We start from the raw sequence: 19148 nt of genomic DNA on the forward strand, positions 1-19148 counted from the left end.
TCACAGAGTCATTCAACTGTCATTGTTAAAATATTTAAAAACTAAGACCACATTTCTCAATTTGAAGATTATAAGATTTATTCAATATTGATGATTTGGTTTTGTACAACACAGGTTCATTTTCTCTACTAGATATCCAGTCAGTGTTCTGCTTGGCTTCAGATGTGTCAGAGACGTCTGGGATCTACATAGTTGTGTCCCTCTGAGCTGACACCTTGGTGATCCGATCACATGGAGCAAAGGACCCAGACTGGTTCATACCAGCACAGAAACACATTATGGTTAAATCTGCTAACAAAACCACAGGGAGTGACCAGCTTGGACTGATGTTGTGTACGAAGTGTAAAGCGGTGTGAGGGCCGGAAGCAGACTGCAGTCATCCTCTCCTGTGTGAACATGTGGACCAGCCTGCAGCAGGGGGCAGCAGAGGGCTGCCGTCAGCCAAGCCACCTCCTCCCACACACACAGGAAGGACGTAGGAGGACGGCACGGGGGTGAAAGGACCAAACAAGCACCTGTCTAGCGGCTCTGCTGCATGTACACAAATCATAAAGGCAGTGTTTCCTCTACATGCATTTCATCGTGGCGGTCCGCCACGATGGAATTTCCTCCGCCACCATGCAGATTTCTCAACCCAAAAAAAATAAAAAATTTAGGCCGCTTTTCAGACCTTCACAGCGCTAGACACACCCACAAGCGCGAAGCGACGCGCTTGCAAAACTGTTTTGTGATTGGTCGAATACATCTAGGTAGGCTGCGTCTAGTCTACAAACTACTTCAGGTGTTACAATCCATTACAGATTGATTAGCAACACTGCATCAGCACGACGGTGGGTTATTGCATTCTATGGTTCGTGTTCTTATACCAGTGCTCAGTATACAAGTATTTTAAATGAACATTCGTAATGTAGTCTGATGTTCATGGTCAACTAAATCAGGCTATTTTGTGAAACAATTATGTTTCCGCTACCTTAGAACTACTTAAAGTAATTGCCAGAAATGTTAGCTAGCAATGTTAGCTAGCTATGTGTTCATAAATTCCTGGTTCCATTTTCAGATGAGTTTGTTAAAGTATTTCAAACGAAAAGTACCAGAAGATGAGGAAGACGGTCAGGTAACCACACATAGTGAAAAATATGATGATAAATACGATGTAATAATTATGATGAGACGGTATGATATGGCACGTGTGTGGTGGTCTTGCGGCCTGTCTCGTTCCAGCGAGTCAACTCGTATACATTGTGCGCTCTGCGCTGCGGGCTAAAGGGCTCTGCACACAGCGTGCGATGCAATTTCTGTTGTATGTTCTCATAGACTTCCATTCAAACTTCAAAATGGAACGTTGACGGCGACGCGCAACAGAAATCGCACGCTGTGTGCAGAGCCCTTAACGATCTTGTAACTTCGGGCCGCCAATAACCGAGTTCCCTTATGACAGAGCCTTAGAGCTCTTCTTCGAAAAGAAAAGAAAAATAAAGTGCTCTCAGCCAGGCTGCACACTTTGCCACTAAGGCCCCCCCCCTCCAAAAAAAGCATGACCCTCCCCTGTTTTTCCACCTAAGAAAAATCCACCTCTACCAGAAAACTGCATTACTTACTTTACTCATGTACAATTATTGTGATTATGTACCTTGCTGCAATGCTAATGTTGAAAACATTAGGACACAGGAATTGCACACTACCTGACTACTTGAGAAATACCTGAACACTTTCATTTTCATCTTGTTGAACTTTGCACAGCATGTTACACTATTGATTGCACTTTAATTCTGCTGTAGTGCGACTACCATCACTTATCACTTTATTCCTTATCATTACTTAATTTACTTATTTACTTGTGATTATTGTGATGATGGTATTGTTGTGATTATGTACCTTGCTGCAAAGCTAATGTTGAAGAACCACAGCCAAAGATTTGTATTGTGTACTGTAAAATAAATTCAGATTCTGATTCAAGATTTTTTTGTATCATTAAAATAATAATAGTTACAACAACCATAAAGCCTCCATAATGATAATGAAAAGAAGGGGAGACGATTTTTTTATTGACAACGGAATTACATGCTGGAAAAACATGCAGACACAGACAATAAGAGAGAAGTACAGGAAAACATTTTATTTTTTTGGGCCATCCTCGAGTTTTGTCGTTGTTTTGAGCGCGCGTGCGCGTTTTATGCGCGTGCGCGCGCGCGGTCAGCACTACCCGCCACCATGGTAAAAATTCCTGGAGGAAACACTGTAAAGGTGTCCCCTCACATTAGATGTATGGGTGAGGACTAATTTAATACATAAGGCTGTTGAAATAATGAACGCTATCAAACAAAAACGCTATGTACACATCATGGTCGCCAAGTCAGTCAACCTTGGGGCTCAATCTAAATGACAGCTGACTTGTACTGTACCAATTAACCACATCTGCTGTATATATTATTGACTGAGCCACCATCTGCAGGTTCCCAACATGCTGACACAGGCAGACTACAAGGCCACCTCTAACCAAACACTTAAGACTTCCTTCAGCTCACCCTCAGGGGAGGCACTCTACATTAAAACTATAGGTGAAAAAAATAAATAAAAAACGTTAAAAGTCAGCTGATTCTAATCATCCATGTCAACCTCAAGTTTAAAGTTTATCATTGACGAGTGCACCTGTTAACCCTGACTAGACCGAGTACCCATGGCATGGTTTAAAGGCATTTTATGACAAAAGGAGAGACAACTTCTTAAGTTTCTTTTTTTATTATACATTTTAAAAAACTGCAGTGCTGTATGAACTCATTCCACCAGACAGAGCTGGAGAACAGGGACTTGAGGCGGTCTCTCCTGTGGTAATGCGGTACTTGAGTAGTCCCTGTAGGGGAGGAGACAGTTCAGTCAGTGACAAAAAGGCATCAGCAATTAATTACTACAGCTAAAATAGTGGCATGAGGGGCAGTGTTCCCAGAGAGTGAACAGGGAACAGCACAAGAAGGTACCGTTCCCCTGCCTCACTGAAGTTTTATATAGCACATGTATAAAAAGCCTTGTTCATACTGAGCAGTTGAACCAGGTTCCGAACAGTGCAGGAGGGCATGGACGCAATAGTATGAGAGAAGAATTCTAACATACCATGAGTGCCTTCATTTCCTCTTGTGCCTGGAATGGAGGCATGTGGTGATGAACTTGAGGGTGATCCACAAGGGTATGATGGTTAATCTGCACCAGCAACACTACAGGGGACAGAATAAACATTACTCAATAACATTTCTTTTAACAAAGCACTTTACATTACTAAATGTAAACAAGGGGGCAAACTCACCTTGTCCACATCACAGCTCTTCAGCATGATCTCCATAGCGCAAGACCTCAAGTGCTCTGGACAGCTCACTCAGTAAGAGTTCACCAGCTTGCCATCCTTGGTGTGGTAGCACTGGCTGACCTTGTAGATCTGGAATAGACAGAACAAACTAGGTTAGGAGGCAATTTTAGAGCATGTCTGTAATGGTTAAATTCTTTGATTGACACCACTTCCCATGTCACTCACCTTGTTGATCTGGCACTGCCAGGCCACCGTACACAGACCACAACAGGTCTGAGGTGGGAGCTTCTTAGGCTCAGTACAAATGCATTTTTTATTATTAGTTTTATTTTGCACTGGAATGGAACCCAAGTTCATACTGATCAGGTGAGCCAGGTTACGTACAGTGCAAGGGGGCTGATGGAGTGACGGGGGACGCCACAAGGTGTGAAAGCAGTAACAGCCAATTTCAAACATACCATGAACGCCTTCTTCTCCTCCACTGTCTGGAATCGGCCATGGCCAAACTTGGATGTGGTGTCGATGAACTTGAGGTCGATCTTCTCAGTGGCACGACGGCTCGTTTGCACAAGTAGAGACTACAGGGGAGAGGAGAAAAAAAAAGTCCTCAATACAAAAAACATCAAATTATAATTTCAGGGTTTCAGAATTCTTGTATACTGCAACGGGGTGTGGGGGGGGCAGACTGCTCACCTTGCGCAGGGTGAGCACCCTCTTTTTGGTCCCAATCACACAGCCCTTCAGCATGACGAAGTCGTTGGTCACATCTCCATAGTGGACAAAGCCTCCCTGGAAACATACAAGAGCAACATTGAAGCCAATTGCTCTTCATGACCACAAGCAGTGATTGAAGCGAGGATTCAATTAAGAGGCTTACAGATGTTTGAGGAACTTACCAGGGGGTTGATGCTCTTGTTGGACAGATCATACTCTGTGGAAGCGCCACCTTACGCAGACCACGATGGGTCTTGCGAGGGAGCTTCTTTGTGCCCCAACGGCTGGTGACACCTGTAGAACAGAATAGTGTGAGTGACACTCCCTGAACCCAACAGTCAGCTTGGTCAAATGAATAACAAACTAGTCTCAGAAGGAAGGCAGCATGGAATATTTCTTCATGCGTATCAGGAGTCATGCCTGACACAGATTTCCGTGGTCTCATCACCGACAACAGTGCTACCATCTCTAGCTTCTACCCAATCAACTCAACTGCCATGTTAGCCTTCCCACCCATTCATTATTGCTAAACTGTACACCACTGTACATTTAAGCCAGCATACCCTTGTATCCGTGACCCTTGGTGACTCCGATGACGTCGATCATCTCGTCCTGGGTGAAGACGTTGGTGATGGGAACAGCCTGCTCCAGCTTCTCGCGGGCCCAGACGACCTTGTCGCTGATGGAGCCTCCGTTCAGCTGCACCTCCATCAGGTGAGCCTTCTTCTGCTTCAAGGGCAGAAGGCGCATCTGTGGGGAGCAGAGAGGGGCAGATAAGAGACTGGTCCATACACACAGGCCTTTACAGCAAGAGTTGACTAAGAATTAGGGAAATTGTGGTCTCAGAAGGAAGGCAGAGAACAGTCCTCATGAGTGTCGGACGTCATGCCTGACGCAGTGTTCCGTGTTCTCGTCACTGACACACAAAGGGGGGGGCAGAATACATATCTAGCTATTCCATGAGTGTCGGAATACTCCAATTCAGACTAACCTGAGTGTGGGCGATGACGCGGACGACCTGGCAGTACTTCTTCATGGAGGCAAAGTCCTTCTCCAGCTGCTTCTTGCCCTCGTCATCCTGCCACTTCTTGCAGTACTTGGTGAAGGCCTTCTTCTTGGACTTGTACCTGAGAGCATGCAGCGCGAGCGGAGGGGAGGGTACAGGAGCAGAGACACACGGTTTGGCACAGGTCCTTCATAACCCCAGAGGGCCAGCGGAAGAACACTGCGCACAGCTGCTTGCCTTCCCAGGGGGCAAAAAAAAACTGCAGTGCTGTATGAACTCATTCCACCAGACAGAGCTGGAGAACAGGGACTTGAGGCGGTCTCTTCTGTGGTAATGCGGTCCTTGAGTAGTCCCTGTAGGGGAGGAGACAGTTCAGTCAGTGACAAAGGCATCAGCAATTACTTACTACAGCTAAAATAGTGGCATGAGGGGCAGTGTTCCCAGAGAGTGAACAGGGAACAGCACAAGAAGGTACCGTTCCCCTGCCTCACTGAAGTTTTATATAGCACATGTATAAAAAGCCTTGTTCATACTGAGCAGTTGAACCAGGTTCCGAACAGTGCAGGAGGGCATGGACGCAATAGTTTGTGGTCTCAGAAGGAAGGCAGAGAACAGTCCTCATGAGCGCTCGAGGGAGGTTTCGGCTCATGGCACGGTTTCTAAGAAGCCCTTTCCACCGGCCAGAGGAGCCCAGAGCTCGTCAGGGCACGAGGCGCCTGAGAGGAGCTGCCACAAGAGGGCGCCGTTATGTTAGACACGCTCAGTAAAACACAGGACATGTTTTATACACTGGGCAGCAACATAAAAGCTCCAATATCCAGACAAACTAGTGAAATGCATTTAACAAATATTTAAGACTTTTGGTACGTTTCACAAATGAATGTTGACAATGTCTCACCAGTTCCTGTAGAAGCGACGCTTGCACTCGTCACTGACATGCTCAGCAAAGATGGTCTGACATTTGTTCACCTCTGCAGAAGAGGAGTAGATAACATTGATGGTTAGAGAGGTTGAACACGAGTCAACATCAACATTTCCCTTAGTCTCGTGGATTATTTTTAGCCAATGACATTCGCCTAATGTGCCAATTGTCATCAAAGCTCAGGTTAATGTAGACTGCACTCAGTGCTCGACATTCAGCAAGGGGGTTAGACCCAATATGTCCGCCCGTCGAGGTGATCATCACAGGCAGAACACTAAATCAAGCACGTCACCCCATATACACACACTTCATTAATTGCACTGTAATCATGATAAGGCCTCAGTGAGTACTACCAGCTACCATTTTGGAAGTTACCGGTGTGCAGCATGTAGGCCTACTGTTAAATGTTCACACCATATCATAGATATCACATCAATAATGTCATCTATGTGTAGAGCACTAATACATTGTTATCAGCGAACTAGTTGCAAGACGAACAAATAACGGATGGCTTGGATGCCTGTAGGATTGAAGTCATAACTTTGACGCGGACTCACCATCTTGTCTCTGATCCGAATAAAAGAGGCCATAGAAATGGAGATGGTCTGTATTTATAGGACGTGCCCAACACGTGACTGAGCGTGACTCCGCCTTGTGGTACTTCTATAATATCTGGTAGCCGCTTTAAGATCTGCCCTCAGGGATAAGCCACTTTTTGGAGTGGTCTCTCTCTCTCTCTCTCTCTCTCTCTCTCTCTCTCTCTCTCTCTCTCTCTCTCTCTCTCTCTCTCTCTCTCTCTCTCTCTCTCTCTCTCTCTCTCTCTCTCTCTCTCTCTCTCTCTCTCTCTCTCTCTCTCTCTCTCTCTCTCTCTCTCTCTCTCTCTCTCTCTCTCTCTCTCTCTCTCTCTCTCTCTCTCTCTCTCTCTCTCTCTCTCTCTCTCTCTCTCTCTCTCTCTCTCTCTCTCTCTCTCTCTCTCTCTCATATCCCAGAATGCAACTCTCACCACAGGAAATCCGCTTGTTAAGTCTGACGTCAAAAGTGACGTTTAGCCATTTCCGTGTCCAAACCAGAAATTCCCCGCACCAGAGTACCTGTGAACTACAGTGGTAGAATGACAGTTTAATCGTTTTTTAGACTCGGATCTATTCATACAACAAGGGACACAGCACTTTCCCGTTTTCTCCATATTGTCAGGGTATTTGAGCCTCGGAAAAGCGCTATTTAAATATAATTAATTATGATTATTATTTCGGCATTTCGAAGACAGCGCCTCAGCCAACGTTGGACCCGGAAATACGTCACGACTTAACAAGCGGATAGCTTGCCTGTTAGTGATTTTCGGACCATATCTCTATCAATACCTTTTATTATAACTAATGTAAAAACAATAACTTGTTGCATATCTTATCAAAAAAGCATTACATGTGAGTTTATTATGTCCCATTAGTAAAAAATCGAACGATTCAGCGAGTCATTTCGGGTAAGTTTGTCTATGAGTGCATACATAGTGTGTTTTGGACAGGCTCTGGCTAAAGAGGGGAGTACAGATAGAAACCAGATTGAATACATGTCTGTTCTTTAATCAACCTTGCTTGTTCCCTGGCCCTGCACGTCTCATCATTGATTATTCATGTGAATAGTATAGTAGTACGGTAGAAATGAATGAATGAATGAATGAATGGACTTTATTGTCATTGCTACAGTACAGGAAATGTGACTCACTTGACTGGATCTCCCTGCAGGACCATTGGTTACCATGTCGTTTCCCCAACCCAAATTCCAGCCCCCCCAGCTTCCCAAACACCTGCTCAGGACCATTGAGTGCCAACAGGGTGCAGTCAGAGCTGTGCGGTTCAATGGTGAGAAAATAGAGATGGAATGAGCTTGTATATCAATAGGCTCATGATGTCTGCATGGAACATTGCTAATTCTGCACACACATTATACAATATACAGAGATTGAGGGGTTTTGGTTATTGAACTCGTTCTATTCGTCTTATCTTGCTTCCTCTCTCTCTCTCTCTCTCTCTCTCTCTCTCTCTCTCTCTCTCTCTCTCTCTCTCTCTCTCTCTCTCTCTCTCTCACCCCCCCCCCCCCTCCTTTCTTGCTCCCTCTCTCAGCTGATGGGAATTACCTGTTGTCCTGCGGAAGCGACAAGAGTCTTAAACTGTGGAGTGTTGCTCGGGGCACATTATTGAAGGCATACTGTGGCCATGGATATGAGGTCCTAGATGCTGACGGGTGAGTTTGTCTTAAAACAAAACAATAATATTTCACACTGTACCCTCTGGATTTCATTTGATTTAGGTTGAAGCTACCTTCAGCATGGATCCATGGCCGGTTTTGTATTTTCCTTCCTTACTTATTTAACTTTTATCTATCCAGATTAGATAAAATCTCAGTTTTCCACAGTTGTTCTAATTTATGAGCTAGCTATCCTCTTGTTTGTCCTTCACTATCAGTCTCACTGCTGAGTCGTGATGCCCTAGGGGAATAGGAGGTAATGGGGTGTGTTTTCTCATCGATTCGTCAGTTCCTATGACAACAGCCAGCTGTGCTCCTGCAGCTCGGACAAGACAGTAATTCTGTGGGACGTGGCCACAGGACAGGTTATACGCAAACTCAGAGGTCATGCTGGGGTAAGGAACATAACAAAACTGTGCGTGTGTGAGAGTGAGAGTGAGAGAGAGCGAGAGAGCGAGAGAGCAAGAGACAGACAGACAAAGATTTTTCCCATTTAGCAGGTGAGAGATAAAGCAAGAGACAGACAGAGAGATAAAGCAAGAGACAAAGAGTAATAAATCAAAGAACAATGTTTGAAACTGGTTTGAGCACTACTAAGATCCACCTCTGACCGGTCTGTGTCTCTCTGTTTGCAGAAGGTAAACTGCGTCCAATTCAATGAAGAAGCTACAGTGATTTTGTCTGGTGAGTGACTTCCTTCCAGAATAAAAGTACATGCATCACAACTTCAGCTTGATGTTACTAAAGAGCTCTACCTAAGATGAATTGTGTGAAAATGTGTGTGTGTGTGTGTGTGTGTGTGTGTGTGTGTGTGTGTGCGTGTGTGCGTGTGTGCGTGTGTGCGTGTGTGTGTGTGTGTGTGTGTGTGTGTGTGTCTCTGTCTCTGTCTTCCCTCAGGCTCCATTGACGGTACAGTGCGGTGTTGGGACACCAGGTCCAGAAGGTTCGAGGCCATCCAGGTTCTGGACGAGGCCACTGACGGCATCAGCAGTCTGAAGGTGTCGGAACACGAGCTACTCACTGGGTCAGTCGTACCCATCTGGAACCAGAACGTTGCCAGAAATGGGCCATTATTACAGCAACAACATGTATTACTGTCACTCAGTAGGTCATACTGTAGAAATATATGTCTAGGTGTGATACTCTGTAACTGTATATTGGTTTCAGCAGCTTGATTCAGACGCACAGACAACGTTTCGATCCGAATAATATTTAGAATTGCGTCTAAATTAAATCACCATGGGAAAATACCAGAGTTGCGGAGTCTTATAATCTTATTAATCAACTCTTTCTTCTCTAGCTCGGTGGACGGGAGGCTGCGACGCTATGACTTGCGAATGGGACAGCTGCATGTGGACTTCATCAACAGTCAGTACCGATAGCATCTAAATAAAAACGTATAGCAGTATAGTATATCTGGAAAGGCTGGTGGAGGTAGAAAGCAGAGGACAGGCTCGTTGTAATGCATGGAATGAAGGACTGCTTCTACCACAGGGCCGTCAAGGCCCTGAACACAGCAAAGGCCTAAGTTCTGGGCCCAGGACAGTCCGGACGGATTGTATGGCAGCTAGTGCTGAGGCACAAACATGTACATTTTCAAGCCTGCAAACTGTGACACTTTAAAATAACGTGAAAAAATACTTTTGTGCAATATGACAACCCTAGTTGACTATCTGTGCAGTATAGTACAGTGGATTGTGTACATAGCCTTTATTGATGTAAACCAGCTCCTTACCTTCTTGTGATTTTATGCTTTTATGCTTTTTCTAAAATGTTTTTTTTTCTCCCTTTCCTAACACCAGGGGAGCCACCCCTCCTAAATTTCGTTGTTTGGTACCTGTACTGTAGCAATGACAATAAAGACCATTCCATTCCATTCCAGGCCTTACAATGAGCCTGTCCTCTGATTTCTCCCTCCAGTAGCCTCCCCTGCAGTATACTGTATGTGTGAACAGACATTTTGGAAAGTACTCTTGAACTGTTCCTGTATTTCAGTCAGAGTGGTATATTGAATTGAATGTAATCGCATTGAACAGACTGTACCCCAGAGTGGTGAAAATGACTTAAAATATAAATGTGTGACACTTGATTGCTTTATGTGATACCTGTTACCATAGTAACACCTGTGTGTATGTCTCCACTCCACAGGCCCCATCACCTGTGTGTGTTTCAGTCAGGACAGCCAGTGCACCCTGACCTCCAGCCTGGACTCCACTGTCCGACTGCTGGACAAGGACACAGGAGAGATGCTGGGAGAGTGAGTCTACCGCTGTAGTTTGTAACAGGTTCTTCTCTTTGCTGTCATTAATGCACCCATGTCATTGGCTGGATCGTCTTGTCTTTTTGTTTTCCCATCCTGTGATGTGAGTGGTTTACTCTTTGACCTGTGCTCATCCTGTTGTCCTGTACCATGTGACCACAGGTACACGGGTCACATCCTGTTGTCCTGTACCATGTGACCACAGGTACACGGGTGTCGGGTTCTGGTTCTGGGCTTAAATGCCATATTCTTATCAGCTTGGTTGTAAAGCAAGCCATGCTAAACCCGTCGCTAGTTCAAACAGACCATAGACTTTAAACAACAAAGAGACACGGAATCAATCATGATTAGTATTTACTTGCAAGGAGGACGAATATGAGGCCTCTCCTGTAGGAAGAGACGCCATATTGGTACTAAATTTCTCCTGAGTAAGCCAGTTTATTTATTCTCTCAGAAAGGCACACATGTGGTTCAGTTCTCATACAGAATGGAAAGGAGGAGGCAGTGGTGAACCTATCAGTGTCCTAGAAAAGTGGGGTGATGTTTCAGAACGAATCATTTAAGCAGACGTGGCCGTTGGGCGACCAAAACCTGTTTTCGAATGGGTGAGGAAAAGTTCATGGAAATCTGATAAGCAGGGGAGAGAAGGGGCTCAGGGACAAAATGGGTGAATCATTAACAGAGCTAAGAGATAGGCTGTACAAAATTTACACAGTGTTACACAGAATCATACAGAACATCCAACTATATCATTTAACATATATAGAGTATCCTGTTTTAACCTTATTTAACATTAATGAAAACCTTATTTAACATTGTGAAAACCTCATTCAGCCCTATCATTCCCTGCTGTTTTTCATAATTTATCACGATACAAACATTCTCTCTTTATTCAGGTCGTTTTAACTTTCTTTCATATTTTCTAGTTTAACTGTCATTCAACATCGCCGTACAGATCACACATGAATCTCAACTTGGATTAGAGTTTCTCAAATTGGGTTAGGTACTTCGGTTCCAAATATTCCTGAAATCAGTTTGTTAGTCATAGCTTTGAAGCAGGGGAAGACACAACAAACAATCATTTGATGTCAAGCATCACACATGTTCCTCCTGCTACTGCAGTCGATAGGTCAAGAGTCATTCAGTTCTTAAGGGATGCGTTTACAAATGTCTCTGATTGATAGTTCAGGGTTTCTATGTCATCTGGGACACTACTGCCCCAGACTGGGTCGTGTGCCTGGACGGGCGTCTGTTTGGGTCGTCGGGAGGATTTGGTCCCCTCATTCTAAAAGATAGTGGATCTGAAGAATTCTTCACCGGGTTTGAGACGTACATTCACTAACTGAACAACCCCTTTGTAGCCCGGGCTTCCACCACCACCCGTCGTTCGAGGGGAACAATGTCACCCTCCCTCAATGGCTCTGTGCATCCACGTATCTCGTTCTGCGATCTTGACAGCGGTTGAGATGCTCAGCAGCACCCCAAATGGCTCAACCCACCGCGGCCTGCCAGTGTTCTCCTTCCATCTCGTCGATGATTCTCGATCCTGTAGGAAACAGAAAGGGACTGGCAGATCATTTGTTCTGGCTATTTCCTAAATAGCCATCCACGTGGCCAGTGTGTTTTCTGTTTCTGCCAAATCTGCTGTCTTTACATATAACGATGAATTGAGTATCTAGGACCCCAATTGAAATATGTACTTTCATGTCACTTGCTTCTGCAAATCTTCTAATAAAGTTTTCAATCAATCAATCAATACTTCCCTATTGTCGTCTACTATGGGTAGTCTAAACCCTTCTCCCATTTACTATTTCAAATTCATTAATTTCATTTATTTCATTCATTCATTCATTCATTCATTCAATCAAACCCATAGGTCTCAATTTTACACTGTGTTTGATCAATTCGTTCACGAAATGTGCGCCATTATCACTATATTTTTTTTTTTGTTTTTAAATTGTGTAATTATATACGTGAAAATGTGCGTTAACTCCTGTCAATCATCATTTCCCTGCTTTTTGATACATGTCATCAAAAAGAGACCATGTATCAAATTAGCTGCTGTTTGTAGAGGCTTTGTGGTAATACAATTTTCCCATCTATTCCAAATTCGTATTACTCCCCTGGTCTCTGAGGGGGTCACACTAAAAATCCTCTGTCTCCCTCCCTCTCTCTCTCTCTCTCTCTCTCTGTTTGCTGTTCTGTGTCCACTCTGACACAGCCCCCACCCTTGCGCTCCTCTTCTGCCTCAAACGCACACAGTTCATAGTCTCCCGTGTGTTTCTCCTCTCCTTAAACAACTTTCTCTCTCTCTCTCTCTCTCTCTCTCTCTCTCTCTCTCTCTCTCCGTCTGTCTGTCTCTCCCTCTCTCTCTCTCTCTCTCTGTCTGTCCGTCTCTCTCTCTGTCTGTCTCTCTGTCTCCTGTCTGTCTGTCTATTCCTCTCTTTCTGTCTGTCTGTCTATTCCTCTCTTTCTGTCTGTCTGTCTCCTGTCTGTCTGTCTATTCCTCTCTTTCTGTCTGTCTGTCTCCTGTCTGTCTGTCTATTCCTCTCTTTCTGTCTGTCTGTCTCCTGTCTGTCTGTCTATTCCTCTCTTTCTGTCTGTCTGTCTCCTGTCTGTCTGTCTATTCCTCTCTTTCTGTCTGTCTGTCTCCTGTCTGTCTGTCTATTCCTCTCTTTCTGTCTGTCTGTCTCCTGTCTGTCTGTCTATTCCTCTCTTTCTGTCTGTCTGTCTCCTGTCTGTCTGTCTATTCCTCTCTTTCTGTCTGTCTGTCTCCTGTCTCTCTCTCTTATCTCTTACTCAAACACACATTCACTCTTCAAATAGCCCCCACCCTGTGGCCTTCTCCTCTGCTCTCTCTCTGTCACTGAACATACTCTCTTATCTCTTACTCAAACACACATTCCCTCTCTCTCTCCTGCTTTCTCTCTCTCTCTCCTGCTTTCTCCTGCTTTCTCTCCTTCTCTCTCTCTCCTCACCCTCGTCCTTAAACAACTTTAACATTTCTCTCTCTCTTCACTTCTTGCCCTGTCTTTTCTTTTATAGCTGAAACCACTTCCCTGTAGTTTAAACACAACCATACACACGTCTGTGATTAGTTGGGTCCTCTCATTTCTCTCTCTGTTCCTCACTCTCACACTCTCTCACACAGTTCATAGTTTCAGTTCCATTCTTAGTCTGCTGTTTACCTAACACGAAAAGGATATTCATTTATCTTTCAAAGTGGATTCCTTTCGTATGTCAAACTACTCCACAGTCTAATTTCCATTAGTCTACTGTTTACATATAAAAAGATATACATCTGTCTTTTAAAGTGCATTCTTTTTGCATGTCAAACAACTCCTATTTTGTACAATTTAGGATAGACTATTCATTTCGATTGCAATCTTTCTTTTTCTATTATAATTCACTTTCATTCATAGTTTCTATATTTACCGGTCTTTGTTGCTTATGTCTTGGTCTGGATCTCGTCAGCCGTCCTTTTGGAGGAGAAAGGTTCGACATCTAGCCGGCCTGGACCGAATTCAACGTTCCAGGACTTTGTCCGGATCCTGGATCCGGGCTGTCGACAGACTGTCGGCGTTGTCGAGTCTTCTTCCCCCATCAGACGACCTTGAGATCCGGCTCGAAGGACCAAATGTCGGGTTCTGGTTCTGGGCTTAAATGCCATATTCTTATCAGCTTGGTTGTAAAGCAAGCCATGCTAAACCCGTCGCTAGTTCAAACAGACCATAGACTTTAAACAACAAAGAGACACGGAATCAATCATGATTAGTATTTACTTGCAAGGAGGACGAATATGAGGCCTCTCCTGTAGGAAGAGACGCCATATTGGTACTAAATTTCTCCTGAGTAAGCCAGTTTATTTATTCTCTCAGAAAGGCACACATGTGGTTCAGTTCTCATACAGAATGGAAAGGAGGAGGCAGTGGTGAACCTATCAGTGTCCTAGAAAAGTGGGGTGATGTTTCAGAACGAATCATTTAAGCAGACGTGGCCGTTGGGCGACCAAAACCTGTTTTCGAATGGGTGAGGAAAAGTTCATGGAAATCTGATAAGCAGGGGAGAGAAGGGGCTCAGGGACAAAATGGGTGAATCATTAACAGAGCTAAGAGATAGGCTGTACAAAATTTACACAGTGTTACACAGAATCATACAGAACATCCAACTATATCATTTAACATATATAGAGTATCCTGTTTTAACCTTATTTAACATTAATGAAAACCTTATTTAACATTGTGAAAACCTCATTCAGCCCTATCAACGGGTCACATCCTGTTGTCCTGTACCATGTGACCACAGGTACACGGGTCACAAGATGAAGGGCTACAAGCTGGACAGCTGTCTGACCAGCAAGGACACCCACGTCCTGAGCTGTTCAGAGGACGGACACGTCTACTGCTGGGACCTGGTCGAGGTACGAGGGTTTGATTGATTTTGATAACTGGATGTCTATTGGAAAATGAAAAGCATAGAAACATATGGTTTGTTAGGATTTTTTTACTGCAGATGTTAGTCAACCGTGGTTTTCTTCTCACGAGCATGGAGGAAAAACAAATGCTTAATGCTAAACCTCTCTGCTGCATCTGCCTCGAAGGGGTCTCTGACGCTGAAGCTGCCAGTCGGGAAAGCTGTTGTCCAATCACTGTCCTTCCATCCCTCGGAGACCCGCCTTCTCACTGCCATGGAGGGGCGCGTGCAGGTCTGGGGAGCGGAGCCAGAAGAAGAAACAGAAGAAGAAACAGAGGTTGTTGTTGTGAAACAGGAGAAGTAACACAGGCCTTGATTCACAACCACAACTTCATAGTGTTTTTTTTTACTCCTTTCCCTAACCGTAACCCTTACCTTAACCCTAACCTTAAAGGTCAACTGTGAAAAAGATGGTGTCATTAGATGCCTGTGCTTGAAAGGACAAATGCCGCAATATCATCTGAACAAATGAACAATGACTTGTTTGTGCTTTAGTATGCTTGGGTTAGGGTTCATTCTAAGCATGAGGTTCATGGTTAGTGGTTAAAAATCTGTCCTTTGTAACATGGCCAGATAGTGACAGCTAATGTCAGGGCATGTCAAGAGTGTTTCTTTTGTAAACATCCATTTGTAAATACTTTTTGTGAACGTTGAATAAACATTTGTATATGAATTTCATGTTCTTTCTTTCTTGTATGTTTACCGGTGATTATCACACAAGAAAATTGTTAATGTGGGGTAGTCTTTATTAAGATCTATACATACATACTGTATGTACAATGGCACATGGACAAAATAAGTTAATTAGCATCAAACAAGGAAGGATCTCAAATAAATAAATAATTTATATTACATAAATACCTTATTGCTAGTCTTCTTAGGACTTTGTTCAAATTGTAGAAATTTTACATTCAACCACATTGTGCATCCCAAAATGCATCGAAGCAGCAAAGGACACAGGATCCGCTCTTGTCATAGTTCAGAATATTTCCCAAAACTGCTTTAAATAAGTTCAAATATATACACACACATTTACATATTTCTTTTGGGAAGATAATACAACGATAACTTCTCACTTTCTCTATCTCAATTACACCTTTTACAGCTTCTAGTGTCCATCATTTTGTTTCTCCAAACAGCCAATGGCAACACACCATTGCTCCATGTTCAATCCTTCTCCCTTTGTGTCCGGTTCCTCCCCCCTTCATGTCCGGTTCCTCCCCCTCAGCCCACGCAGCTACAGGCTGCAGCCGAGAGCTTCTCCACTTTGTGCCAGTGGTGGGCGTTATCCAAGAAGGCCATGTCCTCATGGTGGGTGGGACGGCAACAGGGGGCGTTGTGCCACACCTCGCCAGAGAGCGCCCCCCTCATGAGGAGGTTGGTGAGGGTGAGGTCGTGGTTGGAGGGCACTCGAGGACACGCCCCGCTGCAGTACTTGAAGAGGACGGTCTCGTCCGAGTCGTAGCCCAGCCCCAGGTCTCGGACCTGCAAGAGGAGGGAGCGCAGGCCGCAGGGGGACTCTGGGAGGGCGGAGCGACGAGAGCGGATCGGGATCTCCCAACTTCCCCATTGCTCTTCTCCCTCAGACCCCTCTCTGTTGTTGTTGTTGTCCTCACTGGCTTCTCCACCTCTCCTCTCCTCCTCAGGTGAGTCTGATGGCGAGGATGGGGTTTGCCCTCGCTGCTCTAAGAAGGGAGAGAGAGAGAGAGAGAGAGTTAGAGTGGTTATTCACAGACCCTGCTCACGAACTGGGTTGTAGAACCGCCCATTGGGCAGGATAAAATTGAAGTACTTCAATAACAGTGGTCATACAATACTCCCAACATTGATGCTATGTCTTTAAAGTTGGTAACTGTACTCAACTGTAAAACATCACCTTGATTAAAAACTAAGGTAGTAAAGCTAAGAAGAAAGTACTTTCAAAACTAAGAAGGTGACTACTACTCTAGTACACATGCGTACCACAAACCAGCAGCATTCACACAAGCATACGTCTTTCATGTACACATTCCCACAAGACAAGTATCTATAGATTCACCATAACCATGAACAAGACTTTTCCCTGAGAAAAAGCAAGAATTAATCTCAAGTATCCCAACAGGTCAAAGGTTATCTTGACCCCCCAGCCTCACCGAGCAGTGAGCGTAGCCAGTGTCCCTCTCCTCTCTGGACACAGAACAGCAGTACCGCCAGCTTCATCAAGGACCTCATGTCTACGATCTACGCTATCTCTGCTCTTCGCCTGTCTGTACCTCTCCTTTTAAGTGAGCGCGGGAACAAGGGATGAGTGCGTGGAACGAGTGATGCTGAGATGCAGATGAGTCATAACCTCCAATATATATCCTCCCAAAAAGGGGGGGGCGGGGGGGGGGGGGGGGGTGAGAGGGAGAGATGAGTGGGGGTGGAAGTGGAGGGGGGAGGGGGGAGGGGACACTAGCCCGTTCCTCGCCAACAAACAATTCCACTCACCTGTGTTCCGGGCCGTATGGGGGATGGATGGATGGGGGTTTGACCTAGAATGATTTAACTGATATAAATTCTGACTGCTTTTGATGCTGAGGCGTCCAGATGTTTTCCGATGGATGGTGCAGGTGGACAGTGGATGGTGGGCCCTGGGAAGATCTTGGAATCCTTGGGGCAAATTGTTTAAAGCTGTGGACCACTCAGAGGTTTGGGTTGGCATTGAGGATAAGCAGGTTTCCCCTAGTAAAACACAAACAGGTGAGGACAGAAGGACATACATAGTTGTGTGGAAGCAAAACCAATGGGACATCGGGGCAGCAACTCAATGTAGCCTACTCAACGTCAGCCTACTAAATCAATGTAGCTTACACTATATGAAAGAGTGGAGAGCAACGGATGAGGCCAACGGAGGGTTAAATGAAAGAGGGATGGGATGGTCAGGTCATAATTATAAGAAGAAAGAAAAAAAAAACATGACAGAAGCTATTTTAATGGACATTCCGAGACTGGCGACTGGTCTTTAGCAGAAGACAATCTTCAGTAGCTTATCCGTAAATTCAGGGATTTTATCAGAAATGTTAGCTTGACATCTATCCTTATGTAACAGTTAGCAAGAAGAACTGGGTAAAGAGAGTGAAGGGAGAGGGTGTTATAGCTGATGTCATTCTGATACAATGGCATGCACCGCATGCTTTCCTCCATGGGCTTATTTGGTTATAATTGGGAGACAGTGTTTGCGGGCCTGGTGTTTTTCCATACAGACATATAGATCCGACAAATACAACATGATTCAGTTTGGGTGACCAACTCAGACTTGCACTTTGATGATGTCAGTGTTTTGATTACAACTGATGATTATCAGAGTGACTAACCACATCAAACAGCTGACTAACCCACCAAAGTGGACAGTGAGGCAAATTTAGGAATTTAGTTTGGAGGTGTTTCAGGCAAACCAGCATCAGCAGCTCCATTGAACAGTCATCAGGTAGAAGGTTAGATCTAGGATCAGCTTAACCACCCAAAACTGACATGAGATTGTCACACAGCAGGAGCTCAGGAAGCTCAAGCTAGGATTTGTTTTTATACCATTGAGAAATCGACATTTGATATAGATAACGTATATTTTGACAACATGGTTAATTGGAAATGTTGTGTGAAAAGTATCAACACAAAGTTTTTTTTTTTTTTTTACAACTGACACCTAAATCACTATAAGGCATACAAATAACCAGAGAATAGGATCATAGCATAACATATTTATTATTCCATACATTCAAATTAGGTTATTCCATACATTCAAATTAGGACAAATTAAGTATACACAATTACACAAACAGTTCAGAAGGCAATACTATTCTGTCATATCCAGTGTATTTGTAAAGTCCTGTGAGTCCAATTTCTTATGGAGGACCAAGTCTGTCAAAATTAACAATAAATATATAGACACATAAATGAATATATGAACAAATAAATGAATGAATACACACAGTATAACGAAATACATTTCTATATTTATTTATTCTTTTCCACATTCATTCTTTCTTTTCCACATTCATTCTTTCTTTTCCACATTCTTTTCCACATTCATTCTTTCTTTTCCACATTCATTCTTTCATTCTTTCCCCGATTATCAGATCTGTATGCAAATATGGGGGCGTGTTTCGCATTTTCATTGGTTGATGCCCCACGCATTTTCATTGGTTGATGCCGCGCGTGACGTGGTAAAAGCGACAAAGTCGAGATCGTCCTTGGGCCAAACCATTTTTCA

The 19148-nt window shown here is 44.2% G+C and overlaps 2 protein-coding genes and 1 pseudogene across 3 annotated transcripts; 1 reads left to right on the top strand and 2 right to left on the bottom strand.

Moving 5' to 3' along the window:
* Window positions 1-2737: 2737 nt before the first annotated feature.
* LOC308154884 (large ribosomal subunit protein uL3-like) lies at window positions 2738-6328 on the bottom strand (annotated as a pseudogene). Its single transcript, XR_013938021.1, has 10 exons — window positions 6316-6328; window positions 5917-5989; window positions 5004-5139; window positions 4576-4762; window positions 4195-4306; window positions 3992-4087; window positions 3757-3876; window positions 3299-3427; window positions 3109-3209; window positions 2738-2851 (listed from the first exon to the last, which is right to left on the bottom strand). The product of XR_013938021.1 is annotated as a large ribosomal subunit protein uL3-like (transcript).
* A 1359-nt stretch (window positions 6329-7687) lies between these two features.
* Window positions 7688-15564, top strand: LOC308156963 (WD repeat domain-containing protein 83). The gene is made up of 9 exons (XM_080530426.1): window positions 7688-7799; window positions 8061-8181; window positions 8474-8579; window positions 8820-8868; window positions 9082-9208; window positions 9485-9552; window positions 10333-10441; window positions 14750-14864; window positions 15045-15564. The coding sequence occupies exons 1-9, from the start codon at window positions 7697-7699 to the stop codon at window positions 15219-15221; spliced, it is 975 nt and encodes a 324-aa protein (XP_080386552.1). The 5' UTR covers window positions 7688-7696; the 3' UTR covers window positions 15222-15564.
* A 577-nt stretch (window positions 15565-16141) lies between these two features.
* Window positions 16142-17128, bottom strand: LOC308154885 (persephin-like; the record flags this gene model as incomplete). Its single annotated transcript, XM_080528102.1, has 2 exons — window positions 16142-16602; window positions 17050-17128. The coding sequence occupies 2 exons, from the start codon at window positions 17126-17128 to the stop codon at window positions 16142-16144; spliced, it is 540 nt and encodes a 179-aa protein (XP_080384228.1).
* Between the last annotated feature and the right edge of the window lie 2020 nt (window positions 17129-19148).

This window comes from Nansenia antarctica, assembly GCF_963989245.1.
Source record: "Nansenia antarctica genome assembly, chromosome: 4".
In the NCBI taxonomy this organism is placed as follows: domain Eukaryota; kingdom Metazoa; phylum Chordata; class Actinopteri; order Argentiniformes; family Microstomatidae; genus Nansenia; species Nansenia antarctica.